The 22,735-nt window shown below is 36.4% G+C and overlaps 1 protein-coding gene across 2 annotated transcripts; it reads right to left on the minus strand.

Annotated features, from left to right (window-relative positions):
* Nucleotides 1-126: 126 nt before the first annotated feature.
* On the minus strand, nt 127-22,170 carry LOC137401212 (selenocysteine insertion sequence-binding protein 2-like). 2 transcript variants are annotated; one of them, XM_068087611.1, is made up of 19 exons: nt 22,001-22,170; nt 17,188-17,404; nt 16,847-16,950; nt 13,051-13,325; nt 11,185-11,323; nt 6,813-7,283; nt 5,626-5,696; nt 5,409-5,511; nt 4,346-4,578; nt 3,798-4,000; nt 3,134-3,267; nt 2,834-3,008; nt 2,463-2,683; nt 2,214-2,368; nt 1,759-2,031; nt 1,309-1,531; nt 1,159-1,205; nt 898-1,067; nt 127-648 (listed from the first exon to the last, which is right to left on the minus strand). In XM_068087611.1, exons 2-19 carry the CDS (start codon nt 17,349-17,351, stop codon nt 399-401), a joined length of 3,411 nt encoding a protein of 1,136 aa, XP_067943712.1. In that variant the 5' UTR covers nt 17,352-17,404; nt 22,001-22,170; the 3' UTR covers nt 127-398. The 2 variants fall into 2 exon arrangements, with proteins under 2 accessions (XP_067943712.1, XP_067943713.1); XM_068087612.1 differs by having other exon boundaries at nt 22,040-22,154.
* Nucleotides 22,171-22,735: the final 565 nt, after the last annotated feature.

Below are 22,735 nucleotides of genomic sequence, written 5' to 3' on the forward strand. Positions count from 1 at the left end.
CAGTATGACACCAAAACAGCTCATTCATGTTCATATCATTACTAGTAGATTGTAATTACTTATCAATGTAGTAAGTGGGATGTCTAAACTTTTGGCACCAATTCAAATAACAAGGGAATTAATATGTCGCACTTTTCGTCAATATATATTTTCACCATTAAAATATCTTACCAGAATATCTGCTATATACTTTGTACAAGGTCTTCAAATCAAAAAAATATTAAATACGAAATTGAAACATGGCATGCAAGTCAATGTGCATGCTAGTGGTATAAGCACAGTCCTCTATCTTTTTAATAAAATGTCACGGAGCAAACGAAACAGTACCTCAAAAATAAAATTTAAAATCCCGAGTGAGTAACTAGGTAAAGACAACCATCACTACTGTGAATACCTCGCTAGCTCTTGGAAACGCTAGGAGATCGACTCCTGGAGATGAGCACATCTGTGTTAGCTTCGCAAGCCGTGTATGTTGCATTGAACTCTGCGTTGTCTTGTGAGATCTCTGTAGCCTGTGTGTTAACCGTGTCCACATCTCTCACCCATGACCTGATGCGCTCCACCTTACAGCTAGAGGAGCTTGAACCGAGTGGATCAGCAAGATGTTCCGATTCGCTTGCATTTTCTATTGTGACCGATGAGTGTGTGCTGTTAATAATAGAAGTGTAAATAATTATACAACCAGAACAACATTTTTATTGCAAAGGAGTCCTTAGGAGACCAAATTTTGCAAGCATTTTGTATAACGAGTTTCATTGCTTTCCATAAAACAAAGTTGTCCGGCATGGAAATGCTTAAAGAAGGTGCCTCAGATACAATTTTATGCTCGCTCTTAATAACTGAATTCAACAACAAGCCATGTCATAAGACAAAGATTTAGCTCGAGGATTATTTTACCTGACAGTATCGTGCTGATCTAAGGTTCTTGAAGAAGTCTGTGATCTGACTTCAATATGGCTACCACTGTTGGACCGTGAGTGCCGGTGAGTGTCATGGGATGGCCTCTTTTTGAGAGTAAGTTGTGACAGCATATGACTAACGGTGTCTGTCAACTCAGGCATTGTTCCCTATTTAACAGTATTGCGCTTCATTAGAATGGAACACAAAAAACAGTTAAAGAATTGAGAGTCAGAACTAGGTTAAAAAAGTAGTCCTTACCTGAGAGCTGTCTTCACTACCTTTTATACAGACTGTGGATTCACCAACTAAAAGTGAAATTAGAGTGAACCACCTCAGTGTAAGCCATCAAATAACATGCTATACGCCACTAATGTATGTAACAGAATGAAAACAAGATGATAAACTTACTGTTGGTAAAACCTTGTGCGCAAACATGGCCTTTGCTCGTACTATTAGGACCATCTGTTGTAGCAGCGATGTCATTGGCTAACGAGCCATGATTGGCTGCATCGTTATCTTCCGTGTCAGCCTCATTCCCCTCATCAATGTCATAGATGTCATCCTGTAGGGGGCCACGACTCTCACTCACAGAACCACTTGCAGAAGTTGGCACTGAGATCTGACTAGAAACCTGGAAACACCGAGTTCACCAACTTGCCATCAAAAATTCATAAATGCTTATGCAGCGTTGCGGCTGAATTTTCTTTTATAAGTAGAGAGCAGATAAAACAAGAAATTTGACGTTTTTATAACATTTCAACCTAATTACAACAAATTAAACTCAGCAAATTTTCAATATACAATAGTGTGTGACTTGACTGGTGTGAGAAAACTTCTGATGCACAAAGCTATTCTTACATGCTCCGAATTGCTTCCATTTGCCTTCAAATTGATGACATGATCTGGTTTATTAGGCACATCAGAAACAGGCTCAGAAAGGATGCTGCTGGTAAAGGAAATGGCACTACATCCAGACGGAGTGCGTGAATGGCCAAGATGGGAGAAGTAAAGACCGCATGAACCCTTTAGAGCCCCTCCGTACTGCGCTACCTCCTTGGCAAGAGCATCAACCATCTCGTGGTAGGCTTCTCGTGCTTGACTTGTTAGCTCAATGAGCTCATTGTACATTGCCTGCAGTTAAGATTATTTTCAGTGTATCATCTCACATATCTAGTTCTTATATACCTAATCACTGCTAGCGAAAAACACTGCTGATAGGATTATGAGTGAAAGAAATGGGCAAATGGTTCATGAATCTTTTTGTATTTTAGTGTCTTAGAAAAACAGGAAACAGGAGCTATTGCCTTACTAACCTCCGCTCCTTGATAGTTGAAGACACCGACTACACTGACAGGCACGAGTTTAGCACAAGCTCGACCGAGTGACCTTCTACCAAGAGCAAATACAAAAGGAACATCTTGCTCACGACACAAGTTGATGATCATGTTAAGCGCATCATCTAGTCCTCCTACAAATATTTTGATAGAAGAATCATTCCAGACCAGAGAATAGGCTGTAAAAATGACAACACGAAAATGACAATATGGCTACAAGAAGCCCACCTTTTGACCTGATTTTCTCGAGATTAGGAGAGATGATGACGAGTTTGACCCTGCGGAGTTTGAGATGTTTGGTGACTTCTCTAAGGCCGAGCACGAGACGTCTTTTAATCTTTGCTTTCATAGGATCCTTATGGTACAAACGATCTTGGAACTTTACTAACGTCTGAAGAAGGTTTGTACAATTGATGTCTATTTCTTTGTCAAGCACTTGTTTGCAGTACCTGAATAGACATGTGAAAACAGGAATGTAGATATGATGAATTAGAAAAGGTTAGAGAAAGATAAAAGCGAAAGTAAACAGAAAAGAGGAAAAGAAAACAAATTTAAATGGAATAGAGTAGTTATTAAGGGCAACACAGAGCTGGGCTTACTCTCGGAATCTGCGCGAGTGTATTTTTTGTATGATGTCATTGACGACTGTAGGACTTCCAACTCCACTAGCCGGATTGCTGAGACTTGTGGGAGGTGACAAGAGCCCGACACTAATTGGTGAATTCTGACTGAGAGGAGAGAGATCCTGGCTATGAGGTGTTCCTGAATCGTCTCCTGAAATACAAAATTTTGACCTGATTAAAAGGTTAGAAAAATCCTCTTTTAGAGTTTTTAAATTGGGTATTTGTTGCATTACATAGCATTGGACATGTATGATTAGAACAAGGCATTCTGCTAACCAAGAGAATTTGCCAGAGAATTGTGATCTTCCATGTCACTGATAACATCATCATCATTCTCTTCAGGCTCTGAGGTAAAATGGAGGCTTGAGTCAGGGGTAGAGATGATATCCACAGGGCCATCACCGATATACCTGCAAATAGCCTTTCCAGCTACTTTTCTGTTTGAACGGAATAATGCAAACTTCAATTGCCCCCGACTATGGTTTAGAAACTGCAATGCTTCAGCAGATCTATCCCGAATAGGCCAGACAGAAACTTTATACAAAATAGTTTTACTATATACTAGTTGTACTTTAGCTAGACAAAACATAAGGACATTACTGATAGAAAACGTGGTCTGGCCATATTGGCAAAAACTCTTTACTATAATAAGAGGCGTGTCCATCCCTCAGTCTAAAGACAAGGTTGGAGGTTGAGATAAAATATTGCTATAAGCAGGATTTGAACTCGCATCAGCTTGGTAGCCCAACAGTCTAACACCAGCACCAATCAACCGCTTTCTGTCATTTTAGAATAATCAAACTGACAATTATTTTTTGTGCTTTATCATCAGACCTGATGGTCTCTCACGAGGCATTAGGCTGCCAGGGTACTAGTAACTTATAATGGCTAATTCTTATGCACCAAAAGTTCAAAACTAATAATATGCAGGCCGACATACCTCAGCCTTTTTCTCTCTTCTCTTTCTTTTAAGATGACTTTCTTCAAAGCACTAGGCTTCTTAGCTCTAGGCACTTCTCTTTCCTTGCCTCGCTTTATGACTGGTGCTGTTGAATCAAGAGGGTTGAGGACTGCTTTGGAACTAAATGCGCCGCTGTTCTTCTTGGAAGATGCTGATATGTGCTCATTTTCAGACTGCGCCTTCTACAAAAATCTTCTCCAAATGTAATGTCATTCACTTTGAAGTTACCTGACCTTGGAACTTAGCAGACTTGACTTACAGATATTTATCTTTTAGTATGCCTGTCTGAATTCTAGGTCATTCTAAACTTACAGTAATGTAGCTAGTGTTAGCAGTGAGAATCGAACGAATGTAAGGACAAGCAAAAATGCACAAGATAAGAAGCATTGTGTAAGGGTCATACCACGTGCCAAATCAGTGCAGTATAAAACCATTGAGAGCAGTCTTATCAGTGGAACACTTAGCTATTCTACCATGAAAATCACTTCAAACTTTACATGTGCTGCTAATTTAGGAGTTGCCCTCACCTTCGGGGCGCTTATCATATCTAAAAGGTTGATAGAGACAGGTTGCTGAGATTTCTTTCCCCCAGTAGGTGCGGACGCAGAGTTGTTCACGGGTTTAACAATGACAGGAGTTTGGTTGACGACCTTGAGAGCCTGTTGCTCTAGGTCAATCTCAAGCTGCTCCTCCATGGCTGCTTTATTTGCTTGTTCTCTCCGCTTCTTCCTTTTACCTGAAAGCTTGCATTCGGCTGAATCTGCAACAGTTGCATGTTCATTTGTACTTTCATCCCTGGAAGCTCTCTTAGAACTTTTGGAGAATTATGACCTACTATTATCACACCAGGAAAGAAAACACCAACTTTTGAAAATACTTGAACCAATATTTACTTATTTCTTTCAGTGTATTTAAAAACCTATGATCGCATCACAGGAATAACAAGCAGACAAGTGCTCAGACGATTTGAAATGTGTTATGACCTTGCGAGCATATCCTATATTATTATTACAACATTTAGGGCAGAGATTTTTTAATAGAATCGGCAGGAGCTGATGTTACCAGCCAACACCAGTGCTAATTAGGCTGCGCACAATATTTTACTTTCACAAACGTGAAGAGAACACAAGTCTGACCGCAATGCATCTATTTCTACATTCCAACAATTTCTACTTGTATAAAAACACCTCAGCACTATTAACCATCACCTGTCATATAATTAATAATCTTTCTAAATTCATACTAAAAATTTCCCTTATTCGTATGATTTATTATACCTATCTTCATTTGTTAGTTGAAAGGCTTTTGGTACCAGCTTTATGTATGGCGCTAGTTGGAAGTTTCACATAATACAGAAACACAGAATTTCAAGAACTAGGCCACTAGGGCATATCATGCAAAAAAAGAACTACTCTATTAGATCACAGAGAAGTGTAGCCAGCAATGACAAGTTGAAAGAGCGAGAAGGAAGCTCTTATTTAAGTTTTCAATTGTCCCCAGAGACCTAAAGTGTTAATCCATCTTTTAGAGATATAAATAGCAATAAGATATGGCCATTAAGTATTTCTATACATCTTGGCACTAACTTACCATCATAAAGCCCTGCCTCAGCAAAACTTGGAAAATTTTCAGAAATGCTGTCAGGAGCAAGGAGATTAAAGGTTGTCTCTTGGCTGAGGATAGGAGAATGATACTGCAAGAGAAATGATAATAACGGATCAGTGAGTGACATATGTTAAAAAGTTTGCTGTATGTAGGGTTGCAGATGTCTCGAGCTAATTGACATAAGAGAGAAAGTGAACCTTACATCTCGAGGAGTAGTCGACAAGAAAGGCCTTTCCGTACTATCTTCTGCATTCATCTCCTCTACTGATTTCTCTGTTAAACACAAACAAAAAATTTTTATTGAAAAGACTCACCCGACATTGACCCGACTGTTATGAGATAATCATCATAGTTCGAAAATAAGCTGAGATTTGGCATTGTAAATTAAGCAATTTTGCTTCCAAGCGTTTTGGAATTTTAGCGAATTCCGGACTTTCTAGCACTGCAACTAACTATTGATTACAGGCTTACATACTGACACCAACACAAACCTAAGCACAAACATCACGCATTAAATTAATTGCTGTTTGTGGTTGCATAGGCTAAGATAAACTGATATATTGTCAATAACAGAAAAATGTAAGACATCTCTGCAGATTTGAGTACTTTGTATACTTTACTTTGTAAATTGAGTATATAGGGGCTAGGAAGGCAAACATACCAAGCACATGATTAGTACAAATGACCACACATGGCAGCACAGCAGTTCACAGTTATCTCTATGTATAGTAAGGATATTAGCTAACAATCATATCAAGTTCATAGTCACAAGCAATTAGTGAATCGTGGATTTTTACAACAATTCATTAGTTTTTGTGGAACAGCTGTTTTTGTCGTACCAGCATGTAGCTGATCCCTAAAACACTAATCAGTATTTTCAAACAGCGAAAACCACAGTAATTCAGCTTTAATCTACAGTTGGGTGTATGAATGTTATGAGTGAAGACAGGCTGGATGGCTTGAATAATTAAATAAGTAAAGAGATATTATCTGATGAGCAGTTTGTCTGCCCAGAGCGGCTATATCAAGCGCATCAAAAGATATATAAGGAACTAAAATGTGTATAGTACACTATAATCTACAGCGATGCAAATTGAGTCATCCTTGAGACTGCTTTTACAACACAAATGTACATTAATATATCTGCATAGCCTATAGACACCCATAAATAGTCTAGTATTAAGATTTCTCCCACAGAAGTAGGAGTAAAGTAGGTAGCTAGAGCAATTGTATCAAAGACATAGAGGAGCTTACACCATTTTACCTATTCCATTTCATAAGATACACTCCACCATAACTCATTTTAATGAAAGCTAATTACGGAGGAAAGTTATTATGGTATTGCTATCTGCAGACGCATCTCAGCAGACAATCGACCAAGCGACTTACCCTTCCTCTTGCGGCGGCGCCCTCTTTTGCGTTTCTTCTTCTTCCCGCCGGTCTCTTCGTGTTCTGATGTAGCACCATCCTGTTGAGCAATAGAGAGAGGAAGTGACTGAGGGAGAGGAGTAGCGACTGGAGAAACACGGTTGGAAGTCAGCGCTCTCGCATAACTCATGTTTTGGCCCTCGCCAAATCCTGTGGCTGTTTGATGCGAATTGTTTGCATGTAAAAGAGTCGTCGGACCCCTCTCACCACCCTCTAAAGTCTTTGAGCGAGCATCAGTACCACTAGATATTTGATTCTGTTTATGAAGTGGACTCGAGTAACCGGAATCGGAGTGATCAACTTCTTCGCTGTCGGTCGAATCACTAGCACCCTGCTGCCGAGAGGCTACCTTTCGTCGAAGCTTTCTCTTGCCCTGATAGAGAGCGTTAGGTACTTGCTCCAATGTATGATCAGCGATATCTTCGGCAAAATCTGTCAAACATAAATTATTGAGATGATAAGTCAGGTATGATGAGGTACAGAAAGAATTAAATATGCAAATTTGTGTACCAGTTATGGATGACAAATCTTGTATATACGTTGCATACTTGCGGTACAACATACTTAAACCTCGATTGAATAAACCTATCGCAAATGAATACAAGCAAACAGTAAAAACAAAAATAATTTTGAAAGAAGCAAACCATTTTGACTCATATAAATAAGGCATATATATAATGATATGACCCGAAAAACTGTTCCATGTTGAAAATTGTAGGAATTTTCATAATGATTATACGACGATGACTTGTGAGTTACAGTATTTGCCCTGGCAAGTTATCACATACTTTTAAACAAATTGCTGTATGGAAAAGCTGTGTTTCCAGAGCTACAATAAAGTTCCAACAACTCATTGTCATCACAGAGGTAAATTTGAAGTTTCACAGAACTTGTGATTCAGGAGTAACTTTGTTGTAACAATTAACTACTAAATCAGGCCTCAACTGAATGAGCGATGAGAGGTGTACTGGAGCTTGGGTGTAATTTATGAATATATTACCAAAACACAATTTTAATGCAATATCCTAAAACCATACCAAATCAGGCTTGAGCATAGTAGTTTTAATGCACTTGAATGTACAGATATGAACCAATATTATACATAAGACGTAAACCTCAAACAAGTACTTGAATTTATAGCGAAGTAGTTATGAAAAAAATGATGATCAAAGTTTCTTGAACCACCTCCGCATCATAAGTAAATGAGCAAAGGTTTAAGGTAAAACTTAAAAGTAAAAAGTATTAAATACAAAAAATTTAAGCGCTACATTAGTTTAAACATCAGCTAGCCTAAGTAAGTTCCACCAACTCTATACTTGCACTTCTGTCCAGTAAGATTTCTTTCAATTGATTACTTCTTTATTAATTTGCTGGTTTACACATATTTTATATAATGCATTCGTTTTATTGAAATGGCTTGAAACATTACAATATTGTACGTAAAAGTTAAAAAGCTGAGAAAAATAAAAAATACGATGTAAAACTTATATATATATATATATACAATTAAGTTTATTTAAACTATCTACTGTAAGTTGAAATTAGCTATGTATCTAGTGTACGTTGAAGTAAGTCATATATCTAGTGTAAGTTGAAGTAAATCATGTATCTGGTGTAAGTTGAAGTAAATCATATATCTGGTGTAAGTTGAAGTAAGTCATGCTTCTAGTGTAAGTTGAAGTAAGTCATGTATCTAGTGTAAGTTGAAGTAAGTCATGCTTCTAGTGTAAGTTGAAGTAAGTCATGCTTCTAGTGTAAGTTGAAGTAAGTCATGTATCTAGTGTAAGTTTAAGTAAGTCATGCTTCTAGTGTAAGTTGAAGTAATTCATATATCTAGTGTAAGTTGAAGTAAGTCATATATCTAGTGTAAGTTGAAGTAAGTCATGCTTCTAGTGTAAGTTGAAGTAAGTCATGTATCTAGTGTAAGTTGAAGTAAGTCATGCTTCTAGTGTAAATTGAAGTAAGTCATGCTTCTAGTGTAAGTTGAAGTAATTCATATATCTAGTGTAAGTTGAAGTAAGTCATGTATCTAGTGTAAGTTGAAGTAAGTCATGCTTCTAGTGTAAGTTGAAGTAAGTCATGTATCTAGTGTAAGTTTAAGTAAGTCATATATCTAGTGTAAGTTGAAGTAAGTCATGTATCTAGTGTAAGTTGAAGTAAGTCATGCTTCTAGTGTAAGTTGAAGTAAGTCATGTATCTAGTGTAAGTTTAAGTAAGTCATGCTTCTAGTGTAAGTTGAAGTAATTCATATATCTAGTATAAGTTGAAGTAAGTCATATATCTAGTGTAAGTTGAAGTAAGTCATGCTTCTAGTGTAAGTTGAAGTAAGTCATGTATCTAGTGTAAGTTGAAGTAAGTCATGCTTCTAGTGTAAATTGAAGTAAGTCATGCTTCTAGTGTAAGTTGAAGTAATTCATATATCTAGTGTAAGTTGAAGTAAGTCATGTATCTAGTGTAAGTTGAAGTAAGTCATGTATCTAGTGTAAGTTGAAGTAAGTCATGTATCTAGTGTAAGTTGAAGTAAGTCATGCTTCTAGTGTAAATTGAAGTAAGTCATGCTTCTAGTGTAAGTTGAGGTAAGTCATGTATCTAGTGTAAGTTGAAGTAAGTCATGCTTCTAGTGTAAATTGAAGTAAGTCATGCTTCTAGTGTAAGTTGAAGTAATTCATATATCTAGTGTAAGTTGAAGTAAGTCATGCTTCTAGTGTAAGTTGAAGTAAGTCATGTATCTAGTGTAAGTTGAAGTAAGTCATGCTTCTAGTGTAAATTGAAGTAAGTCATGTATCTAGTGTAAGTTGAAGTAAGTCATGCTTCTAGTGTAAATTGAAGTAAGTCATGCTTCTAGTGTAAGTTGAAGTAAGTCATATATCTAGTGTAAGTTGAAGTAAGTCATGTATCTGGTGTAAGTTGAAGTAAGTCATGTATCTGGTGTAAGTTGAAGTAAGTCATATATCTGGTGTAGGTTGAAGTAAGTCATGCATCTAGTGTAAGTTGAAGTAAGTCATGCTTCTAGTTGAAGTAAGTCATGCCATGGTTTTCTATTACTCTGGCAACAAACCAATGGGTTATGGCAGGCCTGCACTCCCATTAACATATCTTCGCGGTAAAGCAACCACAAAGCCTTTTTAATGGATCATTACTTTATATAAGTTTAGTTTTTACAAATAATTGAGATTTTTTAAATTTAGTTTTTACTTAGTTTTATATAATGAATATGTTTTAATGCTACATATGTACATGTAATTATCCGAAGCATTCATCATTGTTTTTTTGGGCTTTAGAATGAATTGTACAACAAGCGATGGCTTACACATAGGAAGCAAATATCGGAATAGTTGAACTTGCCACGTCCAAGTCTAACTTAAGTTTATTGCATTTTGGTAATTGCTCATTTTATCTCATTGATAGGGAATTTTATTCAGCTACTAGTTTATCATACATCATAATTTAGTAACAGCTGATTATATTTCATTTTATCAAAAACTTCTGAATACTTATTTGAGCTAGTTTCAGGTAACAATATTCTGCCAAGGGACTTGCAATTACAGCGTAGAAATATTGTGACTAAGCAATATACATGACAAAAAAAATCAAGGATAATAATTTGTTATTCCTGAAGGTAAGCGACTGATGATTGATAACATCAATCAAAAATACTACTCAAACTAAGTTTAGAGCTGTGGTAGTAGTTCACAGAACTGTAAATAATAAGAATTGCTGATATAGAATATTACAGGTGTCACTGAATGCGATCAGCTAACCATACGCAGACAGAATTCAAATCTAACGAACAGGAAATGGTGTGATGTGACACATTTCTTGATGAATTTGAGTTCTGATGATACACATTATGAAGAGAAATTTTGTTTAATTTACGAACAGTGAATAATGTGAATGAATAGATTAGAAGTTATTTGCTTTTCATTATTATTTAAGCAAAGTTTCGAACTACTAGGTTCCAGAAGCAGCAGTATCTGTCTCTGGACAAACAAAGCTTTTAGCTTACATTACAGCTTTGATTGATCATCCAAAACTTCTACAACTAAATTTATTTAGGCATTGAGATTTTACTTTCACTGTTTCTGTACTTTCACTAGCACTTTCACTCGTAGGTTTAAGAGTGATTGAAAACCTTGTGAGCTGAATTTAAAAAGTATTTTTTCTTATTCAAACAGATTTGCAAATAGATCTATTTCCATCATGATTCAATGTTTAGAAGAGGAGTTGTGGCGATATCATCAGTGTACATGAATGCATGAGTGGCAGTATAATTGCAGAAAAGATATTAATTTATTTCCAAACCTAGGTTCCTGATTATTAGACAATGGCTTACCTGTTTGTGCAGCTGTATCGACCAATATAATAGTACGCGTTGCTGAACGGCTTCCACTTGCAGGTTTATTATTCACATGTTTCGATTTCTCATTCTGCGTGCCAACAGATACTTTGGGCCGTTCCTTGGAAGTGGGTTTCTAAAAGTTACCAAAGAATTTAGGCCTTTCAAAGAAAAGCAAATTGTATTTAAAACCAAATGATAAGTGCCTGCAAGTGAGTTTGCAATGTAATATTACTGATACAAAATGGTATGATTCCGAGTATGCGAATGAACCCTGGAGTTGATTGGCATATTATATTTTACTCATAAGGCTGCCTTTCAGACTCACAAGCATTTTCATTTCAATTGAACTCCCAAGAATTTTAGGAAAAATACAGCAGTTTGTGCTTTAATTAGGGTATATGATAGTACCCAATAACCTAGCTAATTAAGGTCTGTTGGCGGTGCATATTGGGTGGTGATGCATCATCCATAGCTGTAGACTGAGATCTTTTTAGATATTGTACAGTTTTTAGGTTGAGATAACTGAATGGTCGCCTGATAATAAAGCTATACTTCGTGTTTGTTAATAATGTTTCATTGGATATGTTCTTGAGTATCGAGAAAGTTATCACCGCGCTATCTACATGTGGCTAAAAACAACATGTGGCAGATAACTCCAAGTTTATGGCTATGCATAAGACTAAATGAATAATCATTGTGTACCACACTCTTTGATCGACATTTTTTTTCTAAATTTCATCACACTTCTTATAGGGTATGAGTAGGAACCCTGCAATCATCCTAAACTTCACCTAAATAAATGAATACCAAATGACATGACAACTTATGTTTTAGACTTGGCATGAAAGTTGAACGTTATCAGACATACCTTGACCTAAACAAAAACGATACAAGAATCCTAGATGAGTAATCTGAAATTAAACATATAAAGGGAAAAATTCTGCCACAATACTGAGACAAAGGCACAGTCTGTTAGAGGTCATTGAGGCAAAACAAATATGCTGATGAGAAATGAGCTAGTACGGATCAATACTTCACACGTAAGCTCGTTCTATTGAGCTGGGTTTCCAAGAGTGACTTCTAGTTGGACGTAAACGTTAGTGAATGCGTATAAAAGAAATTAATAATTACTCGAAAGGTATCAAAAGGACAAAGAATATGAAATCTAAATAAAATATCAGCAATGATCAGCAGTTCAATATCCTGAACATCAGCGATGACAACAATCTTTGACAGCAAAGTGGGTTCAAAAAGCCCATGCCCTAATGATTTCCATCTTCCTTATTCATAAAACTCAAAGTAATAATTTATTCTAGATGCTATGACCTTCTGATTAACTAGGAGTAGGTCAAACAATGAAGTTTAAGAGAGAAGGAAAGCTGTATTACACAATAGAGGATTTCATACAACTGAACTGTGAGAATACACTCATTAGTTTACTAGATGAGTAGTAGACCAGTTGATGTGAATGCGAATTATTTGCTAGCAAACCAAAAATTATATTCATACAATGACTAGACAAAATTTAATGTATACAGCCCATGATAAACGGAAAGCCACAAGGTAACTTGTTCCTAGTACTAGGTAGTAACTAGTAGAGAAAGGAAGTTGTAGCTAAGCCCATAGCAGTTGGCCATATATGTCAGCATTACATACATTAAGATCATGCTCGAGGTACTGAACAAATACAAACTCATTCTTAGCTTCAAGTGAACCATAATTATTGCACAGCTAAGGTATCCACGAGACGGCGTGACCAGCTTTGACTACACACTATACAAAGCAAACACTCGCTGTAAACACTTGTCAACAAAGGTGTGAAAAAAAACGCACACGTCTCAGTAGCCTGCCAGGCCATACCTGTTTCCTCGGCCAGGAATGTCTTTCATTAGTGTGAGCAACCGGAGGTGGAAAAGCTCCATTCATTTGGTGTGGGTGGAGTGGTCGTGGACCTACCCTGTGCATGGGATTGAAATGTGGCGTTTGATGAGATTGCATATAGTTGTTGTTGTATGGCAAGCGAGGCCCGGGCAGCCTGTTGTGTCCGGACAGCGAGTTAGGGCATCGTGGCACTGGGTAAAAGCTGGAGTGAGACTGAAATACATTCTGCGGAGATATCTGATTATAAAGGGGTCCTAAAAACAAATGTAAAAGAGTTGCCATTTGAAAGATTACAATCATAAATAAATCAAGGAATTTAAGAGCAAGCGTGTAGTGCGGACTGACAGACTGCTTGGCTATATTAACATGGTACGTAGTGCCACCTCTAATCAACCCTTTAATGAAACCAAAGTATTTGCAGTCCAATTAGCCTAGCATTTTCTTTAGAGTCTCACAAAATTGCATATCACGGTTTGATAGCAGATAATCTGCTTATAAGAGATGATTCGAGGCTTACAGCGGGTTAGTTATGCATCAACAAAGATTTTCTCGGAGTCTCAGTCATTGCCAATAAGAACAAAATATTTGTAATTCCAATCGAGGGAAATAAAGTACGTATACGACACCTATCTCACTTGTTGCTGCTAGTCACTCTTATCCTTGACATCTCCAAACATTGTCTTTAAACTTTGTAAATAATAAATGACTGTTTCTTTTGGTCTTTACAAATGCTATTTAAAAAACTTAAATTGCAATTAATGATGAGCATTTCAATTGTGGGTCCATAACTAATTATAAGTATAATGTTTGTAACGATTAACTTTGAAAGATTATAATTATAACTTAGAAACTGTATGTGACTAAAAAAAATCTAGTAACATACAATTTGTACAAGAAAATTGCTTGCTATATATTATTCGCAATGACATAAAACCAGACCTGTCATATTATAAAACTTTACATCAGCCCTGTCATATTATAAAACTTTACACCAGACCTGTCACGTTACAAAACTTTACACCAGACCTGTCATATTATACTACTTTACACCAGACCTGTCATTTTGTAAAACTTCACACCAGACCTGTCATATTATAATACTTCACACCAGACCTGTCATATTATAATACTTTACACTACACCTGTCATATTATAAGTCTTTACACCAGACCTGTCACGTTACAAAACTTTACACCAGACCTGTCATATTATACTACTTTACACCAGACCTGTCATTTTATAAAACTTTACACCAGACCTGTCATATTATAATACTTCACACCAGACATATCATATTATAATACTTTACACCAGACCTGTCATATTATAAGACTTTACATTAGACCTGTCATATTACAATACTTCACACTAGACCTGTCATATTATAAAACTTTACACCAGACCTGTCAGTTTATAATACCTTACACAAAACTGTAGTAAGAATGGGTATTCCCAAGTCTCACACCAAAAACCTCTCTATTACCATTTGAAAGCAAATTACCACACAATATTTATAATTGAAAGTGAAAAAACTAAGGAGCACTAATACCCTGAAAATATTGAATAACAGTCAAACCTCGACAGACGGAGTTAAACTGCTTCAACATTTTCTCTAATTGTCAAAAGCCATCGAATGATGTTTGCTCAAAGACTCTTTTCAAAGTGCATTGTATTTCGTTCAATTCACTTCACGGTTCCAAAACTTAATGATAAGTGCTTCAAATAACTACTACAACATTAACAAAACCCATTGTGTAAAGCTATGTACAAAATACAAAACAAAACTAAATTGTATTATTGAAACTACTAGCAAAATAATAATGCATACAACAGGTTTCATTGTTACTGTCTTTACCTTAACACAGGTGAACAGTGTAACCTTGGTGATACAGAAGATGGATAGTGTGTAGGTAGAGGTGGTGATAGAAAACTCTTATAATTTTTATATTTCATTTTTAACTATCATGTTTAGCCTCTCCACTCACACCACTCTCACTATTTTCCTCATGATAACTATGGGACTTCGTAAAATATTCTTTGAAGAATCATTTTAAAGGTTTTTGCTCCATTTTTTTCTGTTCTTTTATGGTTCAATTATCGAAAACCATTGCCTACTCATCTCCTTTCACCACTATCAACACACACTACTAGTCTTGGAATCATTGTTAAATATTATTCGATAGCACAGAATCAAATTTCGCGAAGGACAACTGGGTACGAATGTACTGATGCATAAAGCTGCAGTGTTTTGATCATAATAAAAGGTTTTACAGTTTCTAATCTTTGTAAAGCTGATGAAGCTTTTACCAACACAATTAATATTTTGTGAAAAAAATATATCGTAACTGCCTATGAACTTTTAATGGGATAACTTTGCTTGATAATCTTGGAGATGTTCACTTTATGGAAAGATGAGCTGACTCCGTGATTGCAGATATCGCTGTTATGAATAGCCATTGGATAAGAGTAGGAATTCGGGCGTTAGTGGTAGTTTATGTGTTTAGGTTTCTGAGATAAGGTTAGTATAAGTATTTTAAAGGTAGGGTATAGATGTAGCCTTTTCATAATAGAGTATGAGTAGGGGGTGTTAAGGATTCATTCAAGGGTGGGTAGAGGTTTACAAGCAGAGAACAAGTTTAGATATGCCTTAAATTTTACTATACAGTAAACACTCCTATAACGTAAATTCCTGAACACGTAAAGAATTTATGTCAAGTTTTTGCTTCGAATTACATAAACAATTCTATATAACGTAAAGTGTCAAGACGGGCGAGTTTTCAAATTCGATTTGAATATTAATCTATCTCGCTGCACTTGAGAGAGAAAACATGGCGTGCGTATAGCGTTATATATAGGCTATATTATAGATGCAACTTCTATGACATTCTATTTAGTCAGATGTGTCGCCCAAATAGAGAATAGCTAGCTGTGCAATTGTTCATAAATACTTAAAGACGATTGATTGGTGCAGGTGTCACAGTGTCGGTCTACCAATCTGAATGTGACTAGTTGGAGTATCTGTGAAAGTTCTATAGTCCTTCATTGGTTAGCAGCTCTCATGCCTACATGTGGACTACTCTATCTCTATAGTCCTTCATCATTTCACATGTCTTGCTGACTAAACAAATGCATTCCGATTTCTTATCACGGAAAAGAGTAGCATTTATAGCTTTTAAGTAAATAACCTTAAAGTCATATCCAATAAATAATGGCATTCCTATAAAACTGATGAGAAAAATCTACCAAACGAATACCTTGAGAACATAACCTTGGCCTTAAATCTTGTTTTTTGTGACAAGATATATTACCTCCCCCCTTGTTGGACTAACAATGTCTAATTATCTGCCTTGACAGTAGGCTTTTTGGCTTGAACTTTCTGCTGAGAAGAAAAACTCTTTAGCAGAGTTTGATGTTTGACTTGGCTGTTAAAAAGAACTATTAACCCTGAGGAATGCATTAATAGCAGAGCATTGAATTACATTCAAACCTTCTGATAGATAGATTGGTAACAAAAACTAAGTTGTTCTCAAAAATAGAAAGAAATCTATAATCAAAGTTATTTTAAACGTAAAATGATTAAAACCCATATTAACAAATTATGCATAATTATCATTATCATCATATAAATTTATATCGACTGCAAGACAAAAAAAATTCATTTTGCTGTTTGACACCTTTCCGGAGCATTCATTGCAGGTCTGATGAGAGCACTAGAGTTTCATTTTAACTCTTATATCACCTCTCGGGTATTTCAGCTTTATTGCAATTTACCTACCTTGTGGAGAGTAGAAGTGGGCAATAGGGGCCGGGAAATGAGCACCATTCACCACTCCTTTCCGATGCTGGTGCCTGCCTTGGTTCTGTAGGTTATTGACAGACCTGTGAATGAGACATGACAGGTATAGATGACCAACTCACGAAAGTAGCCCTCATGCACTAAATGCACCCACCTTGGCCGATATGGACCAAGAAGATCAGTTACTATGGAAACGTATCGCTGTCCATAGGATTACGGGAGATTAGAAAAGGATAATCCATATGCAGCGCTCAGTCAGTGGATATAGCTATGAAATGATGATTCTCCAAAGTAAGTACATAGTATCGCTGTTAACTTACTCTATCTGCTTTCCTCCAGCCTTTTCTCGGCTCTTGTTACCTCCTTTGCTAGGCTCTGTCACGAATGGGTAGCAGTTAAATATGTACTTAGGCAAACTGCCTGGATCCTGATTGGGTACAAATTCGGCAGCGTTGGCTGAGAGTTCCCCTGAGCCAGCATCCATCTTTTAAATTCTGCGTCTACTTTACCATAGTTTATGGGCGAGGGCCTGGGCTACTAAAAGCGTATTGTAGACTTGTCTCGCATACTTTGACTAGTGTAAACAGAGATTGCACAAGAACGAGCGAGGCAAGTCAGGAGAGCTTATATTCCATAGCTAATCATCACAAATAGCATTTTATCTCGTAACAAGTTAGGCCTAATGATACATAACGTAGAGACATTGACATTTGGCCCGGTCCATTCCAAATGGGCAGCCTACCTGTAGGTTGGCCGGCAATCACTGATTTATGCACCATCTTGATTGATACTATTACAGCCCTTTTGTTCATCAAATATTCTAATGGCACTGTTCTTTTAAATTATGCATAGTTACGTGCAAGAAACTTTATCATCCACCGTGGACTCCCCGGCATAGGTTGCGGAGATTAGCAGAACTTGCACCATGACTAAAGACAAAATGAAGGAAAACAACTATTTCCCCAAAGAATGAATAATGAAATATAATGAATTGAGGCGAGAGGGCCTGTGAGCAATAATGAGACATTCTGCAAGGGAAGGATAAGCTGGCCGGCATGGTTATCAGACATTACACAATATACATTGAATCTTGCTCTCAAGTTGCGCTTGTTTCAACAGTCTAGTCAAAAGCGTCATCTTACGACTGGTGACCGTAGGAAGTTGTACTTGAGCTAGACCGCTCACTGCTCCGCCTATCATAGACATGAACAGCTTCGAGAGGCATCAAGACTCGCATACACACATGTGGCAGCAATTAAGGACAGGAAAAGCCTCACTGATCAGGCCTGTTGTCCCATTACTGTTAGTTGTTAATGCTGTACTTATTAGTCGACTAGTGTGTGAAGTTCTTCAACCTAGCGATAGTCCTAGATGACCATAATCTGCAAGAACCTGTACCTACTGCAAGTGCCCTATCACTGACTTTCAGGGTCACACCGCTACCATTGATAATCATACAATAATTTTACAATCAGCTGTTTGCAGAAGGGCTTTGCGCAAATGCTTTGAAAATGAAAGCTAAAACTTTACAATGTGGAGGTTTTTATCACACTGTAATGAGGGTCACTGAGCAACGTAGAGACAAGAGCAACAACTCTTTCACCTTACTCATTCCTGCATTTGTTTGTACTAAAATTTATTACTTTAAATACGAAGAATTTTGTTTGATTTTCTGCAAAGAATATTAAAAATCGTTAAGCAATAACAACCAAGCAGCAACAGACCTCTGCACAAATACCTGATCATGAGTTTTAATAATACAACAAAATACTTCAGTCAACTGTTACCACTCCAACAGAGCAAACTTAAGTTATAGCACACTGTCTTCAAAATGAAAATTCCTGAAGACCCCCTCATGTTACAGAACTGAATTAGATAGTTCCTTGACTATTACAGAACCATGTTGATTTTAGAGTAGCAATTATTACAGCTCTATCTGGATCCTCATGTCCAATTATAATACAATACAAATATAAGAGAGAGGGGCGGTGAAAGACAGCAACTGAGCTGGGAAATACTGATGCTATCACCACCTGTCTAAGAGTTGGTATGCTTTTACATCCGGCTTGCATAATGACACCTCACACAAGCTTCGCAGATCTGGAAATGAAAACCGCCCGAAACAAAAATGCTTACGAATAAGAAAAAAAGGTGGTCAATAAACGTGTATAATTATAAAAAAGCAATTATGCTGCAAAGCCAGCACCTTCATGCAGATCTGATTGACAGCCCTAGGAGTTACTTTGCCGATGCATCCAACCACCTGATAGGTGGAGTATCAATAGCTAGTGCCTACATAAGCATACCTCGATTATTTAACGCCATTTATATTATTTACACCAAAACTTCATTAACAAAACTTATTAATAAAAGTTCAACTACCTTGTTATGTAATTGAGAGGCAAGCAATGACGCAGAAAGTTGATAGTAACTTTCAAACTAGTGTAAGTAACTAATATATTTCAGAGATCCTGAGATTTCTCAGATACTTTCAGATACTATTAGCACTAGCTCAAGTTCACAAAATAAACCTGGACATGCTGAGATAGCACCCTCGGTTTGCACTGCTAAGGATAAGCAGACATCGCTGAGAACATACCGTGAAACCTCTGATTGAACACCACTTCTATTTTACCCCCACTTTGACATTATTTGATCTTTGCGAACCCATAATTAAAAGTGAGCCGTAGAAAAATGTCCACAAAATTGTATTAATAATGAATTGTTTACATCAATAACAATTAATTCTCTCCTTGTCCAACTCCAAGGCTTTTCATTTTTTTTTCGTTAAAACTTTGAAAGCAACACCATAGAAACAATTAATAACTGTATGAGGCTAATAGTAGTTATTTATTCAACACGATCTTGATACTTTAAAGTATATGAAAAATGGTTTATATTTGCGATGGTGTATGAACAACTAGTTTTAGGCTAAAAGTTGTGCTTAGTGAGCAAAACTTTTACACATTTTACTTTTACAATTTTACTTTTACACAGCATTTTGCACAAATGCAATGCGTAAAAGTTTTGCTCTGCTAAAAAGATTGTTGCGACGCTAACATCGACTAGTTCAGAAGTGCAGAAAAAGAGTTGAGGTCAGAAGACATTGTGGAAGGTATTGAACAACCAGAAGATGTTAGTTCCATCGAAAGCAACAATCAGAACGTAACTGCCCGAGCAAATGATGTAAATATTTTTGTTTTTGAAAAGCGTTAATTTTGTTTCTGCATGTATTATTAATATTGTTTGTTTATGTCACTTGTTTAGGAACATATATTTGTGGCATTTGATAGATTATTATTATATATAACTTATAAATTTGCAGATTTATAGCATATGATTTGATATGCTGTAAATCTGCCGCGGTAATCTGGTCTTACAATGGATCGACACTTGTAACTCTTTTTCTATTGCACATAAAAAGCTAGTTTTGGCTGCAAACTAGCAAACATATCAATAAGCTTTGATACAACATTGTTAAATAGAATTATAAAATAAAAATGTCTTCAAATTTGGAATGAAATGAAAATTGAAACTTCAACAAATTGCAAAGCAGTACACAAGCTAGGATATCATCGCGGGTTAATTGCAAGCGATAGATATCAACTCATAGATATATTTCTTGGTTTCTTAACGCATATTTATTACGCGATCTTTGAAAAGTTGGAGGTAAGTTGGCAGAACTATTGCACCCAAAAGGGTTAATGTACATAGCTCCACCGAAAAGCGAGAGCAAAATATAGTTGACAATCGCTTCACTCACAAAAGGACTAAATATATTTTTTCAAAATTCTGACGAGCCCTTTGAAAAACAGGGAAAGACACCATAAAGAAAGGTTGAAAAATAGAGTGCCATGGCAGTCGATTAGAGGTTTTACGGTAGTTTGTTTTGTAATTGAAAAGCACATCAAGCAGGCTAAAAATCCTGACATGAAACAAATCATACATACAATATCCAAACTTGACTCTTGTATTGATTTAGGTAATACACAGCAAACGCAATGTGATCATATCAGGCCTATAGGTCTAATAGCATTTTAGGCTTGGAGTGTACAAGTACGAGTTTGTAACTTGTGATTAGATGACAGAAACAACACAATTGACATAGTATATAACAAGTCACATGGCATGTCAGAAAAATTTAACCTATAGAATTCACCATCTCCATGTTTTAGACACAATTGAATAATTTTTACCAGCACAAAAAGGTTCTCACTGCTTTTGTTTTTTTCGTATCGCAAATAACAATTATCAACTTGACAGGTAGGCATTGCAATGTGCTCTATGGGAAATACATTTCAGCACATTTATTGCGAATGCAGAAGCACAAAATTTCTTGTTGCTTTTTAAATAAGTTTTACATTTGTTCCTAGCATCTTCATGACTTTCCAGATTATCTCCCATTTACAGATAATTGTAAATAGAGATGGCTCTTAAAAGTTACAATACATGCTCTCAATTTTTATCTATCGCTAGCTCTTGTGTTTACCCATACCTGCCAACTCTCACGCATTGGGCGTGAGACTCACGCAATCACCCCAAAGAAAAAAATGAAAATGCGTGAGATTTTTGCCCCAATTTCCACAATTTTATATATACTATCATTGACACATCAATTGCCCCAAAACCAAATCTCACGCATTGCCCCACTCTTGGGTTGGCAGGTCTGTGTTTACCTTCTATTTTGAAATGCTTTTAAATGAAAGTATTGAGTTACTAAGCACTGGGTACATCGGTAGAGAGCACTGTGTACTGGTTGGTATATGCAGATCATGTCGCCAGCATTAATAGTTGAAGATGTTAATAATGTTCATTGATAGGTTGTGATCTAGCTTACTAACATACAGCAAAGTCACCACAAAAGACATACTTGTAAATCAAAATAATTTTAGCATACAGTTAATCTCAGTTCTGTCTAGTTAAAAGCTCGCGATAGTCATACCACAACCAGAGAGCAGCGGCAATGTAATGATGAACGCTCAAAAAACTAAAATTGAAATCTCAATCTTTTTTAAAACGCTGCACTACAGCCTAACTAATACAGACGTTTTAACTTGCAATAATATAATAACTTTTATTTATATTACTCTTGCTATGAGATGTTCATGATCGAGCTATGCATTACGTGCTCACCTTAAGGCTTAGGAGCGAATTAAATATGGTATTCTTTACCAAGTGTGCAGGTAATGTCTATCCGTTAGTTGTAGAATTAAGCCAACAGGCAATGTTGAACTATATAGCTGAGTTATTCCGAACAATGTAAAAGTAGCTGACCACTTTGCCCTTGGTTAACAGCGTTTGGATTGAAGTGTCTCTCGCACACTAGAACTTCACACGATATCCCCAAAGCTATCGCACGACTGAATAAATACTCTTTTAACTGACTATCGTAATTTATACTGTACGCGTAAGCATATCACAGCGTACAGTAACTGATGATACTTAATTAGATTTTTTTATATTATTTTCCAGTGTAAAAGTTATTTTGAACCGTAGTAATGGCGTAATGTTAACAGCGACTTTCGTATCGTAGCAACATCTGTTGAAGTAGGATACGATAAAAGTAGACAACTTCTTCCGAGATGACGAAATGTTTTACGTAATGCGAGTATGTACACCTAGCATCTCTCTCTGACGCTCACTAAAGGAACAGAAGCTAATAAAATTGACTCCTAGCTACACAACCTATATATACCCTTACAGACGAAGCAAACTAGACACGGATGATTGATATTCGGTGGTGGCCATAACAAATACTATTGTTTTTGCAAATTGCTCTAAAACAGTAATGGATTTTTAATTTGCTTTAATTGACGAATAAAATACAATTATGGGTTTTCATTATTTTCTTGTTGCAGTAAATTAACC

The sequence above is a fragment of the Watersipora subatra genome, chromosome 7, assembly GCF_963576615.1.
Source record: "Watersipora subatra chromosome 7, tzWatSuba1.1, whole genome shotgun sequence".
Lineage (NCBI taxonomy): Eukaryota > Metazoa > Bryozoa > Gymnolaemata > Cheilostomatida > Watersiporidae > Watersipora > Watersipora subatra.